The sequence below is a fragment of the Diadema antillarum genome, unplaced genomic scaffold, assembly GCF_040938485.1.
Source record: "Diadema antillarum isolate AM-2024a unplaced genomic scaffold, OU_Dant_1.0 seq00001435_RagTag, whole genome shotgun sequence".
NCBI classification, from domain to species: Eukaryota; Metazoa; Echinodermata; class Echinoidea; order Diadematoida; family Diadematidae; genus Diadema; species Diadema antillarum.
This window is the reverse complement of record NW_027272185.1, coordinates 906,887-931,541: the sequence shown is the minus strand read 5'-3', so window position 1 is coordinate 931,541 and position 24,655 is coordinate 906,887. Positions and strand designations below refer to the sequence as shown.

Sequence of the window (24,655 nt, the reverse complement as noted above, 5' to 3'; positions counted from 1 at the left end):
ACATTTGATGCATATGTGTAGGTCAGTTATATCACAAAACATCCTACCATATGAAATTTTGCAATAAAGCCTTAAATATAAGGAGATATCGCTGTTTTCTCCACTAAATCATGACTCTAGTCGGTTAAGTTTAGAAACATTTTTATTATAACTATCATTCACATTTTGTATATTTAACAATACTCAACATTGATTATAATGATTCAAATTTTTACATTGGTTGTTTCTGTCCCTGACTCACATTTTAGAGTTATTTTGAAGCACTAAAGCTGGATTTTTGTTTTCATCTGCAAATGGTAAATAATGTCTTTAATATTGAGGTGTCATCTAATAAGTCTGGTAGTATTACTGTGAGCTCAGCACATGCAGTAATGAAGGCTGTTACCTTGAGCGCCGTGAGTCATGTGACTACAGATTTTCTGGATTCCTGGTGAACAGTATGGGGTATGGGAGTGCAGAAAATACCAACAGCAACATACACAAACTGAAAACTGTTAGGGAAAAAAAGAATGAGATGGAAAAAAAACCTGGAAACAGCAGGCCAATAATTGCCGACCCGACTCAGCATTCTGGTCTCTTTCTGCCTTCTCTTTGAAGTGTCTGCGTTGGTAATGAGCTTAACTCTTTGCGCTGTGATAGTCACTAAACCCTCCCCTTCCCCCATGCTGCCTTTTTTCTTTTTAGAGTCTGCAATCAGAGTTGGGGTAACATGCTCTCCTCGGCCCTCTTTTCATATGCCAATTGCTCCTTGTAGGCACCCAAGGTGTGTTTTTGCAAGCTACGCCACCCAGGCCCATGTTAGGCATCTACCGGCATCTCTACATGTTTTCTTTGTCTCTCGATGGCCAAGATGTATTTTCAGAACATTAAAGAGATTAGTGAAAATTTGGCGGGGGGGGGGGGGGGGGGGGGGGGAGGGAGGGGAGAGGCAATGGGGCATGAACTTAATTAGTTGCCAGTGCCCCCTCAGCCCCCCCCCCCCCCCTTGCCATATCAACCCAAATGTTGGAGGGCCCCACTTTTCTGTAATGACTTGGCATATAGATAGACACGTTCCTGTGTGTATACCAACAGCCACCATGTTGTGTTTGTCACATTTGCCGCATACGGATCACGACAACATATTCTTTACCTGGTTCATACAAGTATGCCGAGGCATAAAGCCATTAATATCTGGTTATACGGATTACTGCACTGGATTTTAATTTGATGCTTTATCGATCTACCTGTGAGAAAGTGCCAAATCTCTGGATGCCAAATTAAAAAAGAAAAGACTCTTAGAAGTCTCTTGGAGATATCATTAGTGATGGAAGATGTTCGGACTTTTTGACAATTCGACCTGGATGAAACTAGCGGCATCATTCTTGGAACCTCTGTAATTGCCCTCTTGTCGTGAGTGGAATTTTTAATTTTTAATTGATTGTGCACCCACATATATTCATTGGAACACCATCAGAGCTAAGTGTGTGTGTGCATGCTGCCAATTTGGAGAAATTCCCGCCGCGCTCCTGAAAAGGACCCTCTGAGAAGGAAGCGGAGAGTGAAAAAAAGGATCGCTAGCAGAGCTTTGCAGGAAAGACTGACTTTTAGTATCTGAGAAGGGTGTCGTAACCATGGTTTCTTCGTCAACCCTGTGAATTTGTGGGGTTTGAATTTCTGTAGCAATCATAGAGTCATACTGTTATCAGGTGCCCATTGTGCCGAGGAGTGGTAATAAGGGCTAGGACCTTAATACCAGCTATGGCGAGCTATAACATGGTGTCTGATATGGGGATGGTCGAGAGCTCGGACTCCAAGAGGCGCACTAGGCGGGGCCCCAGTTCCCCTGCCCATCACTACTACACAGGTAGGTACATGACTCCACTTTGTACGGGCAGTAAGCTCGTGTGTGACAACCACTGATTTTTGAACCATTAGGCATATAATGAGTTTTTGATTCTTTGAACATATGACACCCTTGGGTCCTTCAAAGAGTAATTAAGTGGGAGATTTCAAATTATTATGGGGAATGGGTTAAAATTACCCTTCTGAAGACTACATACCAGACACTAGCAATCAAACCATGACAAAGTGTTGGTCGTGGAATAAGGATAAGTGTATATACAGACAGGAAGTTTAAATGCTATGTAGCTAGGTGTGTGCTTACCGATAAGGTATAGGTGTATAGTTTGCTGGTTTGCTTTGTTTTTAATTATTTTTAATTTGATAGAAGTAGTCCTACATTCAGTGAAAATGTTTCTGGAGATAGAAAGATGAATAGACTAACAGATGACAAAATAGATTTATAACAGGTATAAGATAAGTGCACTACATAGGACAAAGGATATGTGTGTGTGTGTGTGTTTGTGTGTTCGTGATTAACCTGTGCAAGTATACAGTGGCAATATAGCAGGAGATCTATGGGATTTAGGATCTAGTTTAGCACAGGCGGCACCAAAGCTATACTTTATGCATGCTTAAAGGGCACCAGTGTGATACTAAATCATGTATGTCAAACAAGAGATGGAGGTTTGCTTCTGGTGTGTATGGTCAACGCAACAAGAATGTCTCGCATGTTTTACTTGGGATGTTTTTCTGTAGTCTGATACACACAAGAGAGGAAGTGAGAGAGATAAAGAAAGAAAAAAAAACAGTTGAGAGCAACAAAAAGGGTCGAAGAAAAAAAGAGAAAAAGTTTTGCAGCTCTTCTGAAAATTCGTGATTTTGAGATACGATCGAAGTCTTAATTGTTGCCCCAGGTATGAAAGGGACTCTCGACATACTACTCTGAGATACTGAGAAGGATCATACAGACCAAAGATCATACTATGTGGATCAAGACTGGTACCAAGAGAAAACCGTCATACAGGGCCCTGTTTTATGAAGAGTTAAAATTGATTATATAGTTGATTTCAACTGTAAGTCTATGGCAGCCTGTGTGGTAAGGGAATTTATGATCGATTTTATCTTTTAATAAAACAGGGCCCAGAATTCCCTGAGGAGAAAACTCATTATCTATCCTGTCATATGGAATGGTCAAAGTGACTGTGAACAAATACCTCCAACTTCTTACAAAGACCCTGGTACACCTGAAGCAGTGATTGTCATCTGGTACTTAAGAGCGACACATAATTCTTATTGCATGACTTTTTAAAATCACTTTTGTTTTTCAAAGTAGCAGTTATTAATTTTCTTTTCTGTGAGCATTGTACAGATTGCAAATGTTTGTTCTATTGATTTCAAAAATTCCAGATAAGCGATTTGGTTTTCTATGTTATCTATTTGTAAAAAAAAAAAAAAAAAAAAAAATTCTCCCATTGCAGAACACAACAAAATGTTTTGCCCATGTAAAAAGAGAAAAGAAAAAAAGAAAAGTGAAATGTTCCACTCTCATGTAGTCATATACTTCAATAATTGACTGGTATTTGACTGAGCCATATAATATTTTCAAATAAGTAAGGAACAAAAAAAAAAAAAAATAACTCTTTGCAGCATCTTTTGAGTCAATCCTTTTTATATTGTCATGTGCATCATATTAAATGACAAGTTCACCTTTATATACATACGTGGATTTAGTGATTAGTGCAATATCCCTAGAACACATCAGTGAAAGTTCAGGAAAATCAGACAGTCCGTTAAAAAGTTATGAATTTTAAAGTTTCTGTGCAGTTACTGCTGGATGAGAAAACTACTGCAGTTTGTAATGCCACATGTGTAGAATGATATAAGGAAAATATAAAGAGAATTTGAAAAAGGAAATAATCTTTGTTTAATGTTTAATTCTTCAAATTGTTACTGGCATGTGTTAAGGTAATATGATTCTTTGTACCTTCCAAAAGAGGCAAGTTAAGTGCTCTTTTTTATGCAAGAACAGTGAAAATAATATGTTGAATTATCTTTATGTATTCTTTATGTTTCTACACATGTGACATCACCAGCTGTAGTAGCCTTTTTATCCAGCGATGGCGGCAATGAAACTTTAAAAATTCATAACTTTTGAACGGATTGTCCGATTTTTCTCATACTTTCACTGAGGTGTTGTGCTATTGCTGCATTCTCTCACTCCACAAATGTATCAAGGTGAACACGTCCTTTAAAGTATACAAAGAAATATAATACATGTATGTAGTATATATGTCTGTATATTTATATGGTTACATATGAATTTTTATACCAAGGGTTGGTTCATGTACAATAAACCAATGACCTACCAGCATGTAGCCTGAAGGTATATATTCCTACAGTGTCTCTCTCAGTCAACCATAGGAGATTTATTTCATGCATAATCCAGGCGAGCCATCACTTCTCATTATTGTGATAATCTAAAAAAGAAAAAAGAGGAAAAAAACCGAACTTCCCCGTTCACTTCTTTTTTTGCACAGCCATTTTGGTGGAGTGTCATTTCTAGTTTCATCCCTCATTAATCTCTGCAGTTGTTGGTGATGAGGTTGTTTTTGTTTTCTTAAGTGGATGAAAAGGGTTCCCATGGAGTTCTGCTGTACATCACTGTCAGTTCTGCTGAAATATAATGTATGCATATGTGTATTGGCCTAAGTATAAGTTTGCTTGTGAGGCACCTACCAACTCAAGTACCCCTAGAATCTACATATCAAAGTGGGGACGTTTTCACGAACATCTGCATTTATGTTTGTTTGTTCCTTTTTCGAACTAATATATCTTTTGTTGTTGTTGTAGTTGTCTTATGATTGAAGAAATCTCATGAATTCACAAGAAATAGTAGATGATAGATGAGAAGTCACGCCAATACTCACTTAGGAGGGCTAGCCACCCTGGAGATAAAATCCATAAATACCAAAAGCCCAGTGTGTATTTTTCCTCCTTGTTCCTCTCTTTCCCTCATCTCCTTGCCCCCCCCCCTCTCTCTCTCTCTCTCTGTCCCCTCTTACCAAGTTTTCTTTTCTCCTTTTTTTTCTATGTCCCTATCCTCACGTGATTGCTCATGTTGGATTATGTCTCATGAGTTTTTCTTGTGATTTGTCAGTCAGCTCCTTTTCACTATTTCACATTGGAAGCGGTGGTAAAAAAAAAAATGTTCAAATCATCACATTTGATGCATATGTATAATTCACTTGTATCACAAAACACCCTATACGAATATACTGCAGAAGAATTTAGCGATAAAGCTGCAAATATAAGGGAGTCATCCTAATTTCCTCAATAAATTGTCATGGTGACGGTTTATCCCAGAAACAGTTTTTGATGAAACTATTGTTTACATTTTGTATGTTTAACAGTTCTTAACATTGATTATACTGATTTGATATTTTCATGTTGGTTGATTGTATCCCTAAGTAACATTTTAAAACTATTTTGAAGCAGTAATTTTTTCTTTTTCATCAGCAAATGTTAAGTAGAGTCTTTAACTCCTCTAAAGATTAAGAACAGAAGGCAATGTCACTTTGAAATAATTGTCAGTATGTCTCAAAACGTTCATATCTGTTTATTCCATGTCTTCTTTTCATATTGTTTTCACCAATGGAAATTATGCATCAGAATATGATTCCTTGTAAAAACATGTCCTTTTTTCAGTCTAGGTAATTAAATTATCAAATGGATGTTGGGTCTTTTTCGATATACATTTCACAGAAACCACGTTCAATTTGTCTTTACCATCTCAATCCCATGAAGCTGCATCTTTTTGACAATGCATGCAAACATTCTGTTGCCTGCATTAACCCCATTATTGCATGAATATTTTTTGGGGCACAAGATTTGTTTACCTATTGGATAGCGAGTCGGCGGATAGGCTGGGGCGTAATTATTATGCATTTAGGATCCAAATGGGATTGTTTGCTTGGATAAAAGCCCTGTATCCTTGGAACGGAAATCAAATACATCTGAATGTAATTACTGCATCGATTCTGGCAGAGTGGCTTTGATTCTGAGGATCACACATGTAATCTGATGCAGTCATACACGTATAACGAAAAAGAAAGAAATGGCTACTACTGACAGAATTTTAATGGGGATTGTTTGATTTGAGAGGAAGATATACTCAACTTTTATTGCATATCACAAGTGAGCTTGATTTAGTGTCAATACTTTGTACACACACACAGACGCACACACAGACACACACATAGAACTAACGCTCTTTCGAAAATAATTTCTAGAACTCATTTCCAATATGTATGCATTATTCTGCCAATAATGCATACTGTCTTAACGAGGACACTCCGTGCCTCAGCTTTGCTCACAATATTTTTTCAATTTCACTAATGGGAAATGAAATGCAAAAACCCAGTTTGTATTAATTATGATTATTGTACTGTGAAGGACAAGTGCTGATCATCAATCACTGAGGGCACTTTTCATGTAGAAGAATTGTCGGCAGTGAAGTCTGACTCGTGCGAGGGGAAAACTTTAAAAAACTTTTCACTCTACCGTACAGAAGAGCCAGGCTCCTTCACAATGTGCTGCGTTGGAACATTCCAGCTATTCCTGAATAACATTTCTCCCCCCATGCATGCTGTGTCACATAACTAGTGAGAAATTCCTGTGTTTCATCAGAAACAAACATGCACAAATACTTAAAATTCCTCTTTTTCCTCATCAGTATATATATATATATATATATATATATATATATATACATATATATATATATATTTATATATATCCCTCTATTTCTGTTACCTTTATCTATTCTGTTCTCTCCCTCCTCTGTACCTCTCTGTATCTATCTGCCTTCCTCTCTTTGTTTGCTGAAATACATGAATATAAATATATATTCCATATCTTTCCATATGTTTTTTTTTCTATCTTCCGTAAATCAGTAAAGTAGCCAAATCATATCTTACATCATTTGCCCTTTTCTGATGGCAATTTGAACCTTGGTTGTTCTTTTAGATTTTATGGCCTGTTTTCTCTCTATTAGTGTACCAGTGATGGACAAATATAGCAATAGACAGAGAAACCTTTAACTCATTGCTTGCCTTGTGCTATAAGCCTTTACTGCAAAATTGATTTTTGGAGGTACTGAAAACCCTTGGTGCAGAGTTGCACTGTTAACCCATTGAGGACGGGCTGATTTTGCTACAAGACACATTACCCATAGACACTTGCCTGGGTATACGTGGGACTTGTCCTCAACGGGTTAAGTTTCTTCACTTGTTGTAATTTGTTTGTCTTAATCTTCTACATCAGAAAACAGTCATACTAAAAATAAAATAAAGTGCTATGTTTTCAAAAAAGAAAAAGTGAATATTCAGTACTTGTTTCTATTCATTCAAACTTGCACTTGTAAATCTAATGTCATGATTCATGAATTCATAATTAAGATAAATGATATATTTTTAAAATCTCCATTATGTGGATGGTGTCATGTGTTCAACAATCCAGTTTATTCTATCAGATTTACTGAAATACTAAGCAACTGGCCTATATACACAAACTAAGTACCTTGGCCTCGGCCGATTAGCACATTACACAATATCAATTATATTGGACTCAAGAGCTGGGAAGGCCTACTCGTATTAGATCTGTTTAATCCTTTTATTCACCATCAACAAAAGACTAGGAAAATCAGATTAGTAATCCTGCACATCCGATAGCTTTGATCTCCGCAGCACAATTGCGGAGAAGAGCCAGAAACCTAAACCATATTCTCTGTAATTTACTTATGTTTGTGCAAAAGGTCACGCTTTGAGAGCAAGGCATTCAGACTGAAGTGTTCAGGCTTACATGCCCTTGATTTGTGTTTGTGTGTCTGTATGTGCATATCGTCGCTGGGGGACAAGACCTTGTATCTGCAAATTTGGTGAAATTTACTTTTTTGTATTAATGGTCAGATAATGGGTTAAGTGATGTTTTGTCCAAATCCCAATGAAATGTCTTACTCCAAAAATAAAGCCACCACGACATGTCAAAGGAAAGGCTATCCCATTCGCCGCAGTGCTTTGGCCGCCATGTTTTTTGGCTCTCCTGAACATTTGACATTTTGTAGATACGAGGTCTTGTCGCCCCAGCGACGATATGTGTGTGCGTGTTATTCATGTTGAAGAGAGATCATTTGCGGTATACTAGTAAATGGAAAGATATATTTGTTTGTGTTTTGAATTGTATTTGTATTGTCTTTGTTCATGCTACTCCAAAATGGGTTAATTCATGACTGATTTAAATGAAATCAATAAATATCAAAGAAAAACTAAAAGTGTGTGTGTGTGTGTGTATGCTTGTACCCTTTTAGATATATACAGTTGTACATCCACATAGATATACAAACAATATATTGTTTATCAGAGCTATATTAGATTGGAAGAGTTACAGCATCTAAGGGCACGAGTTTATAAGAAAGGTCAAAGGTATTAGATATCTTAGTCCAGGTCAAAAGAGAATAAGAAAGATACAGGAAAGAATGTCAAATCTTGAGATTAAGAGAAGGATTAGAACAAAATTGCCACAAAATTGAAACTTTGAGGGGTTTGAATATTGGTATATTCTTTATATCATGATGTACTTTTCAATAAAAAATTTTTATTGAATATTTTGTGGAGTTTTATTTGGTATAGACTTGCAGTTCAAGCTTGCTGTGTATCATGCAGTGCGCTCTTCTGTAACTTACCTTTTGCTCTGCATTTGTGAAGATCCAGTGTGATTAACAAAAACACCTTTCCTTTCTCTGGAAGGATTAAATCAGACCCATTACTGTAAACATCAATATTTATAATATGATTGATTTGTCACTTTGAGTGGCTCAAAAACTGTGGCTCAACTGTCAACCCATTAAAGATATGCAGAGAAAATTGTTCAGATATTTTCACAGGTTTTAAAATTTGTGCTAGTCAAAGGTAGTTTCATATACATAAAGATTAATGTACTGCAAAAATTTCCTCTTTTAGAATATTGGGAAAGTATGATTATTTTCCTGTGATGGTGCATCCCTCATAGGCCTTTCAATGATACATCACACTGACTTTATTACAGAGAGTTATGAAATATGCAGAAGGTATTCTGAGGCACTATGATATGAACCTGTAGCTACGGAGATGTTGCAATACTCATGAGTGCAATACACAGCATATGTGATTCCTGTGAGCAATGACTTAAGTTTTCTTTTTCCTTTTACATGCGCATGTATCAAACAATACAGAGACACAAATTTATGCAGTGTGTGTAAACCTCACAAATGAAAGGCAAAACAGCGACTTTGCTCAACTGCTGTGTGATATAAAGTCTTACTTCCTCTCTCACTCATTTGTGAGTGTGATTAGGGACCGCTCCTTGTGGACTGAAATTGCCGTTTGATTTAGCTCTTTCAGACTGAATTTCAGCTCTCTTCTGTGTGAATTTAAGTCTGTAGAGTGACCTTTGCTGAATTTTAGCTTTAAAATGAGCTGTCCCTAAACACACTCCACCACGAGTGGGAAATTGGCTCCTTTACGTTAACATAGTAGGTTAACAACCAACATCTGAGGGAGGTGCATGCATCTCTTATTGCCCACGTAGCACTGAGCCCATTCCCTCCCGCATGATTCTGGGACGGATTCGTTAATCAACCAATCACATGGCGACGTTCTGAAGATGAGGTATCAGGTATCTTGGATCTTCCGGTTATAGTGGGCAAAAAGGTCGGGGGTGGGGTGGAGGTGGTTTTATTTTGTGCCCCGGGGTGCTCCATCTAACACCACCCATCATGGCAGACAGTGATAACAGGACAAGCATGAGTCAACCTCCTGTGCCATGTTTACATGTGCTGGGGCTGGTTCCATCGCCCCATTTCTCCCCAAGGGGGTGCAGAACACCAGTAATTGGGTCTGTGATGCGGTTTTCACATCAGCACGCCGTCATCTAGATGTCAATCCAGAATTAGAGCCAGACTCTGACTCAAGGATCAATGTCTCAAAATGATCGAAACACTCTTTAATCACACCATGCTCTCATTTCCTCTTCTTTTTATATGAAGCAACATCCTCATTGCCTTTTTCTTTGTAGCTTTGTTGCCAATGGTGTGCCTACGTTGGACACCTGCGGAAGTGTTTATATCTTACACTGATCACTAAATCACAATTAATACAGACTGAAATTGCCTAAATGTGTGTCCCATGTGCCATCCACTGAAAGAGGATCGTCAAGGAAGGATGCAAATGAGAACTGCTGGGAAGGATTGACATCAATGTGGTATCAAAGCATAACAATATGCCAACCGCTAGTTCTTTGAATGCCATGGTTTTATTAATTTACATAATCACAATTATCATTTTTATCAGTGGTTATATACTAGCAGTAATGTTCTTTACATATATTCATTACTCATGAATGATTTCATGACAATTATTCATGCAATGATATCTATCTCATATTCACCACACTGAGGTGGTGCCAAGGTTGCGAAAAAAAAATGAGCAAACTAATCACGATTATCTCTATCCAACATTATATCTTTCAGGAGACGAGTCGTTGGGGTGCTGCGTCTACTTCTTGATGATCTGCTCCTATCTCGTAGTCCTCGTCACATTTCCATTATCACTCTTCTTCTGTCTCAAGGTGAGCTTGTGTCGTCATGCCATGCAGTCCCCCCACCCCCCCCCCACCCCACCCCATCCCACCCCCCCCCCCCCCCCGCATGCTTAATACTCTGTGTGCTTTGGCTGCCAATTAACAGGCACAGAAACCCATAACATTGTACACATTGTCCAAATACCCTGGCACTGTAAGGGTTGATTAGTTGATCCGAGTATCCTTTCTGATCACCTTCTGTACTTATAACTATACTTTGATTTTGTTTGTCTGTTTTTGTTGTTGTGTGTGTTTATGTGTGTGTGAGTGTGTGTGTATGTGTGTTTTGTATATTGATTGTATGTTTGGTCATGTGAAATTATAGAAATCAAATACAGATTATTGAAAAACAGAAAAAGAAGTTTTGCTACTGCTGTCCAAAAGTATAATGGCATGTTTGATATATATTGTAATCGACTATGTGAACCCCCCAAAAGGAAATAAGAATGGGATAGCATGAGATCTGAACTGACCACTTACTGCCTGCTGGTAGCAACACTACCAACTGAGCTGAAACCTGCTAGTATATAGCAGTAACATGATGGACATGGAAAACATAGTACTTGAATAGAAACAGTTCTCCCCCTTTAAAAATACCTATTATCATAATGCTCATATTGAGTACATTTTGGAATGCTGAAAACTTAGCTTCTAAGTTATGCTCAACTTCTGTATGTGTGGCATGGTTTCGATCATGGTGTCCCACTGTATGGGTTTTCATGTTCTCTTTCCTTTTGCCATTTGCAGTATGCTGATAGGCATAGTACTTCCATATCTAATGCTGATTGGTAGTTTGATTTAGCAGACACGTAATACATTTATTTGAGAGATGTTTAAAATTATGATGTGCTCAGGCAGAGATGGGGAAAAACTCCTCAAGACTAACATTACCTAGCTTGTTATCTTTGGCCTTTTTGGGCTCTCATGCAGAGAATATATTACATTAGTAGAATAGCAATATTTTTATCATAACCCTCTTATCAAATTACAGCCATATCCAGTAAGTGTTGCATACTGGTTGCCATGGATATTTCATAAACCTTTTGCAGGCTATTTCAGCAGTGTTTGTGGTTCGCTGAAAAATATGACCCACATCTTCCAATCAATCCATCTCCCTTAGTTAGAATCAAATACCTTCTCCATCCTTTTGCACTTTCAATTTTTACTAAATTTGAGCGCATTAGAGAGCCTCAATTCTTGGCAGGGAAGTACATCAACCTTACCCACTCGCCAACAACATTTTGAAACTCTTCATCTGCCATGTTTAGGATCTGCTAGGTTCATGAAATGACTGGATTGAATGTTGAAAAGTAACTCTTTCACGAAGAGTGAGAAAGAAATGTCTTTCTAGAGGAAGGGAAAATTGACAGTTTTTTACTCTTTTTTTTCACAAAGTGTCAGACAATGTAACATGCTGTAAAGACATAAGCATGCATGAAGTTGTTCTTCTTGTATATCTCTTAGCATGCAAGTTGTTTTTTTCCCCACAACTATTTAGTCTTAAGTGGTAGCACTGTGATAAAAATGTCAGTGCATGCACATTGGTAATATAAGGCATTACATTGTGTATCAGAGAATTATGATATAATTATGTGCTGTATCTTTCTTGGCGTAAAAGCCATCACAGTAAGCCTCGATGTATACTGTAAAACAAGGAATGTTTGCTTGCATTTAAATTTCGTGAATTTCGCAAGCGCCCAGATTTGCAAAATTAAAATGCACACAAAAGTTCATGTCCACACTATATGCGTTGAATGCCAGTGGCAATTTGCGAAAATTTCATGCCACGAAAATGGCCGTCAGCTCCAATTTGCAAAAATTTCATGCCACGAACATATCATGGTTTACAGTACTTATAAACTATTTTGGAAAGTTAGATGAATTAGTCATCCATAAAATATACATTCATCCGTGGCAGATGACTTCAAGAAAGATTTTCATTATGTTATAATCTTGACTGTAGAGAATTGAATTCCAACATCTTTTATTTATTGTTAGGGAGAGTTAGGTTTAACCTTGAGTGTGTTATTGAAATTGAAGTGATACTCAGTAGACACAACTTGCCACTTTTGCTGAGATGGAAGGGACCTTTGGTGCTGCTTGAAAGAATTTCATTCTGCACTGGAGTGGTATGCATGTTTTATGCATGCCCTTGTCACACTTCTAGAAATTTATAGGATGTTACTGTCTCTATCAATCACTATCATTTATTTGATGTCCTAGATAGTTAAGTCTTACCAGACAGCAGTTTTATTGATGATTTGAACAAGGTATGAATAGAAGGTGTATTATATGTGTGTTTGTAGTAAGTTTCGGGATATTCTAAAGTCCCTTCAGAGTTGTTGCTGAGAAGATTTTAGGACTTTTTAGTGTGTACACAATAAAGAATTGAGGATTCAGTGTAGTTGCAAAATGCACTATAACTTTGAAGTTCCTTGTAAGAAAAGGAATCCCTAAAGTTCAGACTTTGCTTCACTCATTTCAGTTTGTTCTGAACATCACATTCGGTAAAATATATATCATTTGTAATGCTGAGAATCTTTTTTTTTTCCATCCTGACCCTAAACTTGAATTATTTGTTGTTGCAACATTTTATGTTTTCTTTATGCAATGTGACATTTGTTTTATTCCTATGTGAAACAAACAGGGATTGACTGAAGTCTGTCAGGTGAGAGTCTATTTTCACTTTTTTTGCATCCCTTAGGTTGTTCAAGAGTATGAGCGGGCCGTCATTTTCAGGATGGGTCGGTTGTTACCAGGTGGGGCAAAGGGGCCGGGCATCTTCTTTATTCTTCCATGCATCGATAACTACGTCAAGGTGGACTTGAGGACAGTTTCATTTGATGTACCACCACAAGAGGTAAGGTGGTTTTTAGTAGAAGAACAGAATCTATATTTGTTATTATAACATGATGATATGCCTTACCTTAAGTCATTACAATGTTCATAGAAACAAAATGTTGCTGTGGTGACTCTAAGACCCTGTATCTCAAATTTTGGTGAAAATGACTTTTTTTTTTATTAATGGTCAGATATTCAGGTAAGTGATGTCCTGTCCAAATTCTAGGTGGGACGTCTTACCCCCAAAATGAAGCCACCTAGCATGTGTCAAAGAAAAGGCTGTCCCATATAGTGCTTATCTGCTATGTTTTTGTGCTCTTCTAAACATTTGGCTTTTTGTAGATACGAGGTCTTGTCGCCCCAGCGATGAAAATCTACAGAAATATCCACTGCAAAACTGTTTATGGTAGAGAATGACAATGTATTACATAGATTATGATGATTGCTAAGGAGAGCATGAGACAAGTATGAATAGATAGAGAAATGAATGATGTTTATCAGATTTCCACATATGATTGATTTATGAAACATAAAAGCTTTCAACAAGCTCCCTTTTTCTTTATTCAAATGAATGAAATTCATGCGTTGAGTCATTCCTATTGCAACTGTTTTGACAAATTGCCTTCCATTGACGTAAAACAGTCGATTGTTGATGTTGTGACAGAGCAGTTATCCTAGACTGCAAAACACATTTGAATTCATCATCCTCCAAAGCAGTAGGAGTCTCGTTCCTCTGAAGGCAGGATGATGGGAGAAGACACTGACAACGGATGGGCAGAAATCTCCATGACGACAGATGCCAAGAATGATGTAAATGGTCTGTGTCTGAGAGCTACTTGTCCCATTTGATGTTATTGGCTCTCCTTTTCTTCCCGTGGAATTTTGGTCTCACTCGTGCCTCATCTCTGCTGGAATTTTTCTTTGCTTATAGCACCATGTGACGTCCCATCTTGCCATTAACCCATTGAGGGCGGGCTGATTTTGCTACAACATGCATTTCCAATAGATACTTGCCCGAGTATACTTGGGACTCATCCTCAGTGTGTTAAAGTTCGGCATAATTTTGGATGAGAAGTCAAATTTCTGATTTCAAATGGCATTTGTATAAAATCTTTCAGGTTATCAAACTGTCTTGGCTCTACAGCTGCTGTACACAAAATCACTATGTGATGTCTCATCTCGCTAAGTATTGCAGAATTTTGGATGAGGAATCAAGTCCTCTGATTTGAAACAACATTTTTTTCTCATAATCTTTCAGGTTATCTAAACCAGGCTGTGCGGCTGCTGTATTGGTCCTGTTCCCCAAGTTTGGATCTGTATTCTTCCTGCTCATACACATGATGTTACTGTATATGATAATATATATGAATTCATTGTACATTCACCTGTTTCAGAGGTAGATTTGGCCTTTTTTTATTTGATGGTACTCTCCTTGGCTCCTACATCACTTTGAAGTCATCATTATCTTCTAAACTAAAGGATATCCAGGGTGCCTGGCTTGCCCCTTTTGGAATTGAGCCCTCTCTGTATATCCAGCAGTGTGTGAACACATCCACATTTGAGGCTATACTAATCTTGATCTCTGTTCACATTCATAAACTCATCTTGTGTTTGTCCCTAATTAACATCTTTGTTTCTAACTACACCCTGTATTTCCTGTCCCATTGAATCTCTCAGAGGAGATGTTTAATTCTATTGAATCTCTGTTAACATGTTACTGCTGAACACACATGCGCATACGTGTATATCATCTGAATACCTTACAGGAATTATTGAAAGAAATTGGTAGATATGATTTAAAGTTTGTTCTTTTAAAATATCTTTATGACTTGGCTTTGCTGCCCTTTACAGGATGATTTCTGAGGTATCTGTATCAAACATTGTCTTCCTTGAGATTAATGCTTTGAAATCCTATAATGCATCATTAGGCCATGGGGTGAAGCTGAAAAAGAGGCTTAGAAAATGGGTTTCGTTCCAGCAACACTGGCACTACTTTCTGAATGCGGAAATGTGATGTTTTGTACATCCTAAATATACTGTAAAAAGTTCTCCTCGAAATATCCTGTAGTTTTTGCGAAAATCCATATTTTATAAACTGCGACCAGCAGCCCAATACACATATCGTAATGGGGCTGTGAACTGTAGCGTACAGGATCACGACGGAAGTTTTATCACGGACAAATATCAACTTAAAATCGGGAAAAAATCTTCAATTTGAAGACTTATTGATAAATTTGAAGTATTGATAACAGAGTTCGTGCAAGGTTTGCTTCTGCAAATAGTTCCTTTCTGTTCAAATTGATGACTAAATGTGACTCGGTCGAGAGGAAACTGGGAGAACTACGCTGAATTGACGGTCAGCGCAGGCGCACACATCACTGCGCACAAATTTCGAATCCATTGACTGGATATTAAGCTGTCTGTGTGTGCATGCGCTGGCCGTCAATTCAGTGTAGTTCTCCCAGTTTCCTCTCGACCGAGTCACATTTAGTCATCAATTTGAACAGAAAGGAACTATTTGCAGAAGCAAACCTTGCACGAACTCTGTTATCAATACTTCAAATTTATTAATAAGTCTTCAAATTGAAGATTTTTCCCCGATTTTAAGTTGATATTTGTCCGCGATAAAACTTCCGTCATGATCCTGTATGCTACAGTTCACAGCCCCATGACGCTATGCGTATGGGGCTGCTGGCCGCAGTTAAGCGTATGGGGCTGCTAGCCGCAGTATAGTTCCCATGGTGTTTCTAAGCTGAAATACATATACACATTTGTAAAGCACTGCTTTTAGCCATATACCTAGAAAAAAAAGTGAAGTTTTGGTTTAATAGTTGCATTATATCTCATGTTTCAGCTTTTCCCGATGCTGGCTATGCAAAGGAAGACAAGAGCAAAGTGGTTCGAGACCATAAGAGAGAGAGAGCACTGACTGACCGTCAGAGGTCAAGGCAAATGCCTTATATTCTGTTCAAAGACATGTTATTAATCAAATGACTAATCATTCAAGGCAAAAAAAAAAAGGAAAAAATTCAGTGCGTTTGTTTGTGTGTGTGTCCGCGTGCATGTGGGAGAATCTTATTGTACACACACACACACACACCCTCACATGCACACACACATACGCACACACATAGTTATGAAGATTCAATATACCCAAGTGTATTAAAATATTATTCTACATGCCTTGGCCATTTATCACATCAGCATCATAAAAAAGATGATCATAAACATGAGCACACACAATGATATAATACATGTATTGATCAGTGCATTACACACACACAGGTGCATAAAAACGCTGACATATACACTCACACACACACATACAAACTCATTTACACACATGAGACATTACTATTAAACAGATCATATTGTTTATCAGTAAACATGTTTTTCTTTTCTTCTTCTTCTTCTTCTTAAGAAGCTTTAATATACTTAGATCACATAGCAATCACGTTGTTCATGAAATATTATACAGTACTTTAGAAAATTTAATCTTCATAAAATTTCTTGAAGTTTTCATTGCTATCATTAGGTTACAGCATGGTGGGACACTACCTCCTTTCATGTAAGATAGCTCAAAATGATAATCAGTCAAATTTTCTAGTTTTAATAAATTTCCTGGAACATTCCATGGTCCAAATATCCTTGAAAGGGCGTAAAAGTTTTGAAAAATGCCAATATATAAAATAAAGGCAAAATTGTAGTTTACCCATTCATGAGTGAAAACTGTTGGATTCTGTATTGGAGGCAATGTGTACCTGAAAATCTTGGAGAGAATAAAACAGGTTTGGCATTAAAAATTATGATAACATTGCAATTAACTTCCAATATCAGAGGATCTGTGCAAACCTGACCAAACTCATGCACAATTTTCATTTGGTTGGTGTGTATTAGTTTTAGCAAACTGATTTTGTACTCACACCTACATTGTACTGACCTTTCTACATGAACATTCTGTTTCAGTATTAATAATATTTACATATTCTTTTTCCCAGAGTGGGAGAAACAAATTTTAATTGTAGTCATTCAGTTTTATGAAAAAAAACCACACTTAGGAAAACATCTTTGTTCTTAGAATAATTCAACCCTAATCAAATCATAATAGTGGGCAGAAATGTTTGCTAAAGGGTGAACAATCACATACTGAGGCAAGGAGTCAAAACATGTTGCATAAACATTGGCATTCAAAATACAGGAAACAGTCTGTATTACAAAGACATTTTATCATGCACAACTTTGGTAAGATGTCAATTCTTGAATATCAATCACATTGACCAAAGCACTGGTGCATATACAGTACATTCTGTTGTTTCTGAACTTTGCACTGAAGTTCTTTGTGTATGTGTGTGAATGTTTCAGTGGTGTATATATATTGCTCAATTTTATCAAGGACAACTTATAGTAACATGACAATGTTTTCATGCTTCAATATCAATCATATTAACCTATTTCCCTTGGCAAGTAATGAGCAGGTTGACTCTGTTGCAAATGATGCATTTTACAGGCAACACAGCAGAACCTGAAGAGCTTCCAGAAGAAAATCTTGATCTTGATGTGAGCGTCTTAGGGGAGGAAACAGATGCTCCTGCTGACAGACCAGGCTCCTCCTTCAGCTTTCGTTTCCTAGCGAGATTCAGGCGTTTGCTATCTATAAACCTCTTGTAGCACGTTTCATGGAATCCTATTCAATACAATGGAGAAATGAACAGCAATGATTAGCCGTTGGATTTTGTTAGGGGGAAAAAAAGGCTAAACGCTAGAGGGAGGGGTTGAACATTACACTCAATATATCATTAAATGTACGGTAGACTATTGACTGCCAATATTTGAATCTTGTAATTACCAATAGGCCCTAGTACTATGCCAGGTAATCATTAACACCTCATGATCATTGTCATCATCAACTACTTCAACTTGTACTTGCAGTGCAATTACTGATTTTAAATTACATCTACAGCTTTCAGCACCTGATCACATGCAATATCAATTATCATAATTATGAATACAACTGCCTTATCATCATTAATACTACATGTAGTAATCCTTGGCCTTTCACTATCGCCACCACCCACTGCTTTATAGTTTGGCACAATATAATGGTAATCATATGTTTTAGGGAGTTTAATTGTTGAAATTATGTTCTTGTCATTGTTGGTTTTTTAGACCTATTTATATCAAATATTAATAAGTTAATTTAATGAGATGCTAAATGTGTGTTTTGAGGGGGGATTCGCCAATTTCGGGGTGAGAGAAACAGGATGGATTTTTAATATTAATACTCCATGGCCATGATTATGAAAATATAAATTTACATGCAGTTTAGACCTTTTTCAATCCAGTCCTGTGTGTCAAGATTTTTCCAAAACAATATCACCGATCAGCCACATCAACCTAACCTGGGCTGTACATAGAGCAACATGTAAAATTACATCTACTAGGCTACATTATAACGGCGCTATGCCATGCCAAGGTGAAATTCAAGATAATTTATCTAAAATGTATACAGACACGCTAATGGCTAAGCTACTGCATTAGCGCCCATTATAACATACACAAGCAACGTTCATAACATAGCTAACGTTGTACTTGTAGTCATCATGGTCATTAACATTACGCATATAACATGAGAGAGACTGCACTGCAGTGTCGACTGCTACGACTGTACGCACGTAAACTAACCTGTAAATTATCCTACGTAGGTTGCAGTCAGTCCCCCGAGCAGCTGAATCACTTCGTTCTGGTCTGCGATTTCACGGTCTCCCCCACTCAATTTGATCCACTCTTTGGCACACAAAATAGGTTTCGTCTATCTTAGGTTTGTCATGGGCGTGAAATTTTCAAACTTCATCGATGTTACATGCATAATAACGCATCTTCAAAGTTTCGGCAGAGCAGACGACGTAGACGCGTCGACAGGCTCACAGGGGGCGGCCATTTTGACTCGTAAACGATAATTCTCGATTCGGATTGGATAACATACATCACATGATCGTTCGCGAATGAATATCGTACACGGCAAAGTGTACATATTCAGCTCCTCAGTGACAAAAAAGTTCACTGTTTCCCCCTAAATTACCAAAATACTACAGGAGGGTTTGTGTCGAACTTTTTCCTGTAGCCTTTTTGGTTATTTGTTTACACGTAGCTGTGGAGAAATTTTAGTGCCGCAGTTGTCGGAACGAAACAAGCGAAAAAACCAGCTCACCCCATGGCCTACATGTACAATATAGTGATGCATTGTCAGTTCTGAAAACATAATTATGGAAAGTGTAATAACATTTCTAGCTGACCTAGTAGTAGGGATAGAGAAAAGGAGAAGAGAGGTGTGTCCCTTTAACACTGGCCAGCTTGTGTGTGGCGTGCTTGGTATGAAGTCCTTGTAGGAAATTTGTCTCCATTCCCCTTGTGGCTTGAGGGCAGGGAAAAGCTCAGCAATCCTAATCAGATGAAATGGCAAGAAAGATTTGACTTTGTTGGGGAGGAGGAGGTGGAAATATCAGCCCAGCGTTGTAACCAAAGGTCGTGTGCAATGTGCACGCTATAGGACATGTAGTACTCAAGCAGTGGGGTATTGGTGTTTTGGACCTGACATATGCCGCGACACGTGTGTGCGTTCATAGCTGGAAGGCAGCTGGGAATAAATAATAGATAAACCAGATATCTTCTCATTCAGGTATGATATATGGGCATGTGTATCTAGCCCTAAAGCTTCGTGGCACTACATGTCATTCTCAGATAGAAGACTCACTACATTGGATTTACACCCACCCATTCCTATCAGTAATATCCTTTTATTTTGCCCTGCCAGTCTTTTGTTGAATACAGACTAGCCAAATCACCCCTCCCCTTCCCTTCCCCCACCCCCAATAAAAAGGACAGAAAAAAGATTTTCTTTTATCTGAAATGAAATGATGTGGAATTCTTATAGGCAATATAGGTATGCTTCTCAACCACTTCCTTTAATCTATGCATCCTGACTTGCCCATTCTGCCAATTATCTCATATTTTTGGGGGGTTATTTTGTATATTTTCCCTTTTGCATCTCACTCTATCTCTGTGAGTCCATCTCTCTGTCTGTGTCCCTGCTTTCTTCTTTTCCTCGCTTTCGTCTTATAAACATCTCAATCTCCTTTTATTTTCCCGTTTTTTAATTGGAATGCCACCAATATAGAAATGACAAATTGAAGAGAAGCGACTGGATGTCAAAATAGATTTGGATTGATGCACATCGTGGGAAATGGAACTGGATTCCAACTTTCTTCCTCTTTCCCTGCATATTATTTCAAAGATGACAAATTATACAAAGGGGTTTAGGCATACATCTTTTCTTTTTAGGGGGGGGGGGGGGGGAGGGGGAGGAGGGGGATGGTGATCGGGTGATCCTGAGCAAGAGTGGCGGGCAGGGTAGACTGACGATGCATCCCTGATTCTCACAGGTCACGTAGTTTGCCAAGATAACGTCATGAACCCCAACTACATACAGGAAACATAATGGACTAATTTGTCATGCTGCTCCTCTCCTCTCTTCCTAGCCCTACTTTGCTGCCTCTTTCCCCCTCTCCTTAATACTTGAAGTAGATGAGACATTTGGTGTTCTCTCCCAAAGATGCTCCTCACTGAAAGTTGAAAAGAAGGACTAAAAGAAGGAGGAGGAGGAGGAGGAGGAAAATGAACTCTCAGCTTTCCCCAGTGTGAACATCCTTTTGCCTCTTAACTCAAGATATCCCCCTCTCAATATGATTTACCCATTGAGCTTTAATTTTTCTGTATTCTTTTCCTTTTCTTATCTTTGAGTGGTCATAACCTGGCTTCATTCTGCCAGAGTGGCTGGCCAATTTGACTGCCATTAGCATCCCAATTACATCTGAATGTCGGTGAGGGGGGCCGTTATCCTCTAACCTCTTCTCTCGTTTGTGACAATCCATATTCGCCGTGATGATGATGGCGTGTCGTGTTGGCGCGATTAAAGGACTCTCCCCTCGGGTTATATGCACCGGGCCGTTATTGGAAAACGATCGAGAGGAAATTGAAGGAAGAAAATGTGATAATGCAGGTGGTGTGGGAAATGTCAGACCACATGGAATGGCCTGACGAATCGATGATAGCTGTAGTTTTATTTCTGATTTATTGCACATGTTGTGAGTAGCAAAGACATTACAGAGGATGTAGAATTTGTGCAACCATCGGCTATAATAGTTGATATTTTTAGAGCACCTTTTCCACTGGATACAAAGTGCTAGCCAGTAATGTCAACACTCTATGTCCAAATGCTACTCTTCTGACTTAAGGGCATTGGTAACAATTCTTCAGTAGGTGTACCAATGATGTCTGATGCATCAGAATTTATATACATTCTTTGTTTAGAATTAGAAAGAACTTTGGGTATTCTGTGCAGAGAGAGTATGCAGAATGCCACAATCGATAAACTTCATAAGTTAGATATGTTTATAATATCTATTAAATCATATCAAGATTTTGCTAAGTATACTTTAAAACAAAAGAAAAAAACAGTAACATTGAAATGTTGTGAACACATCTTTAGTGTTCTAGTCTAGGATTTAGGTACTCTGAAACCAGAGTTGTGTAGTAGTTGAAGACACCACATTGACAGACATACTGTACATTGAGAACAACTTATTTCCATTGACTTTGTAATGTCACATAAGGGCAGTTACGCATTTCGAAATATTCCAGACACCAGTCTACTGAGAGACTGCTTTCATTGATAGTCTTCTTGTGGAATTCTCCCATTTCTTGTTTAATCGGTGGAGGAATGTTGGATTTGTAATTGTGCAATTTGGCTATCCTTCACCAGGCTTGTAAATTGTATTACCTTGCTCTGATTTGTAGATATTTTCAGCTCATTCTCATTTTGTGAGGGTGCAATCTTCCACAGCTTTCTGTGGGAGCACTGGGCTACAGAAAATGCCATGTTGGAATCTATCACTGCACTATTGGGAAGTACTATGAAAGTGGAAATTTTCAAATTGTGGACATTTTTGTGCGACCAGAATCTAGTGTGAAAATAAAAGCACGCAAATTTTTTGCTTGTTGTATGTAGCACTATTGAATGTCTTGATTCTGCAGAATTAAAAACATGTGAAAGTCAATTTACAAGGCTGAGCACGCAAAATTACTAACATGAAAGTTTTCACTTTAACAGTAGGTAGACTGGCCACTCCGCATTGAGACCAACACCCGCAAGATGAGTGGTGACCATCTTCTTTATATCAATTATGATGATGGCAATTATTTATTCTCATCATCAAAGATTGGTGAACTAGTTTCATCTGAGTAAATATCGTATCACCTTCTCTACCGATTTCCCTCCTGTCCCTGTTTGCCAGGTTTTGTCCAAAGACAGCGTCACGGTGGCGGTCGACGCCGTGGTCTACTACCGCGTCCACAACCCGACCATCTCGATCACCAACGTGGAGAACGCCCAGCGCAGCACGCGCCTGCTGGCGGCGACGACGCTGCGTAACGTGCTGGGGACCAAGACCCTGGGAGAGATGCTGACAGATCGGGAGAGCATCAGCAGCCAGATGCAATCAGTCCTGGATGAGGCTACCGACCCCTGGGGGGTGAAGGTGGAGAGAGTAGAGATGTGAGTTCCTTAAAAATTTAGATTTGGGGGACCTAAAATTCTTTCCATCTTCTCTATCATCCAGAAGTCCATTTTGGATGATTAGAGCATAAAATCAAACAAAAACGACCCTGAACATCTCTCATACAGTAGCATGATACACACAAAAACAAAACAAAACAAAAATCAGAAAGTTTGTGACTTTACAGTTTGATCGGTTTGTTTTTAAAACAGTGATGTATACACGAATCACACATACGAATGAAATGATGTGATTTTATGATTGTCACAATTGCCTTACATCATCACGTTTGTTTTCTTTTTATGAATTTCATTGAACAATTGTATCACCTCTTTCTTCATTTTCTTGAGATTACTCTGCATTTATGATAAATAGAAATTGCATTTTTCTAAAGGGGGAGGTATTACAAAAGCACAAAACTATTGGAGAATGTTAGAGAATGATGTGGTTTGATAATTCTGATGTGTGATTGTAACCAGTATCACTGATTTGAAGAGCATGTGAAATGGTTCTATTTTTTGTCTCATTTTCATGAAACTGTCAGTGCTCAATGTGATGGTACCAGATGACAATTTTGAGCATGTGAGTTAAGATTTTTTTTTTTTCATCAGAAAAGTATGAAAGTAAGTGTTTTTGTCAACTACGTTACCATGCCTGTCAAATCTCTTCATCATTCAAACTTTTTGCTCTTCTGTCTTCTAACTCTGTATGTCATTTTGGTCTCTCTTTGTCTTTTACCTGCTTGCCTTCTTCTTTCTTCTCCTTCCTTCTTCCCTTATCCCCTCTCACCCATCCTCTCTCCCTTTTCTCTCTCTGTCTCCTCCTCTTCCTCCTCCTTCTCCCCCTCCTCCTTCTCCTCTTTTTCCTCTTCCTCCCCCTCCTCCTCTTCCTCCTTCTCCTCCTCCTCCTCCTCCTCCTCCTCTTTCTACTCCTCCTCAATCCCCTCCTCCCCTTTTCCTCCTCCTCCTCTTCCTCCTCTTCCTCCTCTTCTTCCTCTTCCTCCTCCTTAATCCCATCCTCCCCTTTCCCTCCTCCTCTTCCTCCTCCTTCTCCTCCATCTCCTCCTCCTCCTTGTCCTCTTTCTCCTCTTCCTCTTCCTCTTCCTGCTTCTCCTCCTCCTCCTCCTCTTTCTCCTCCTCCTCCTCCTCCTCCTCCTCCTCTTTCTCCTCCTCTTCCTCCTCCTCCTCCTCCTCCTCTTTCTCCTCCTCCTCTTCCTCCTCCTCCTCCTCCTCCTCTTCCCCCTCCTTCTCCTCTTCCATCTCCATCTCCTCCTCCTTCTCCTGTTTCTCCTCCTCTTCCTCCTCCTCCTCCTCTTTCTCCTCCTCCTCCTCCTCCTCCTCCTCTTCCTCCTCCTTCTCTTCTTCCTCTTCCTCCTCCTTAATCCCCTCCTCCCCTTTTCCTCCTCCCCTTCCTCCTCCCTCCTCCTCCCTCCTCCTCTCCCCCTCCACCCCTTTCTCTCACTCTCCATCACTGTGACATCACAGTAAGGATGTGCGACTCCCAGTCCAGCTTCAGAGAGCGATGGCTGCAGAGGCTGAGGCAGCCAGGGAAGCAAGAGCCAAGGTAATGATGTTGTACACCCCTCTTTCTAAAAATGGACTAGTCACATTTTCTTCTCCTGAGAAAATTTCAGGCAGGCTTATCCACTTGAACATGGGGAGAGGATGTGCCTGTCTTACCCGCACTGCAAGGGAAAGAAGAACTGA

At 38.7% G+C, this 24,655-nt stretch overlaps 1 protein-coding gene across 1 annotated transcript in view; it reads left to right on the top strand.

Moving 5' to 3' along the window:
• Positions 1-24,655, top strand: part of LOC139709448 (band 7 protein AGAP004871-like) — a 54,389-nt gene that overhangs the window by 28,236 nt on the left and 1,498 nt on the right. The window contains exons 2-5 of the mRNA XM_071621415.1: positions 10,388-10,485; positions 13,202-13,357; positions 22,689-22,948; positions 24,434-24,512. Of these exons, the coding sequence (XP_071477516.1) occupies positions 10,388-10,485; positions 13,202-13,357; positions 22,689-22,948; positions 24,434-24,512 (593 nt within the window). The remainder of the gene's footprint in view (positions 1-10,387; positions 10,486-13,201; positions 13,358-22,688; positions 22,949-24,433; positions 24,513-24,655) is intronic.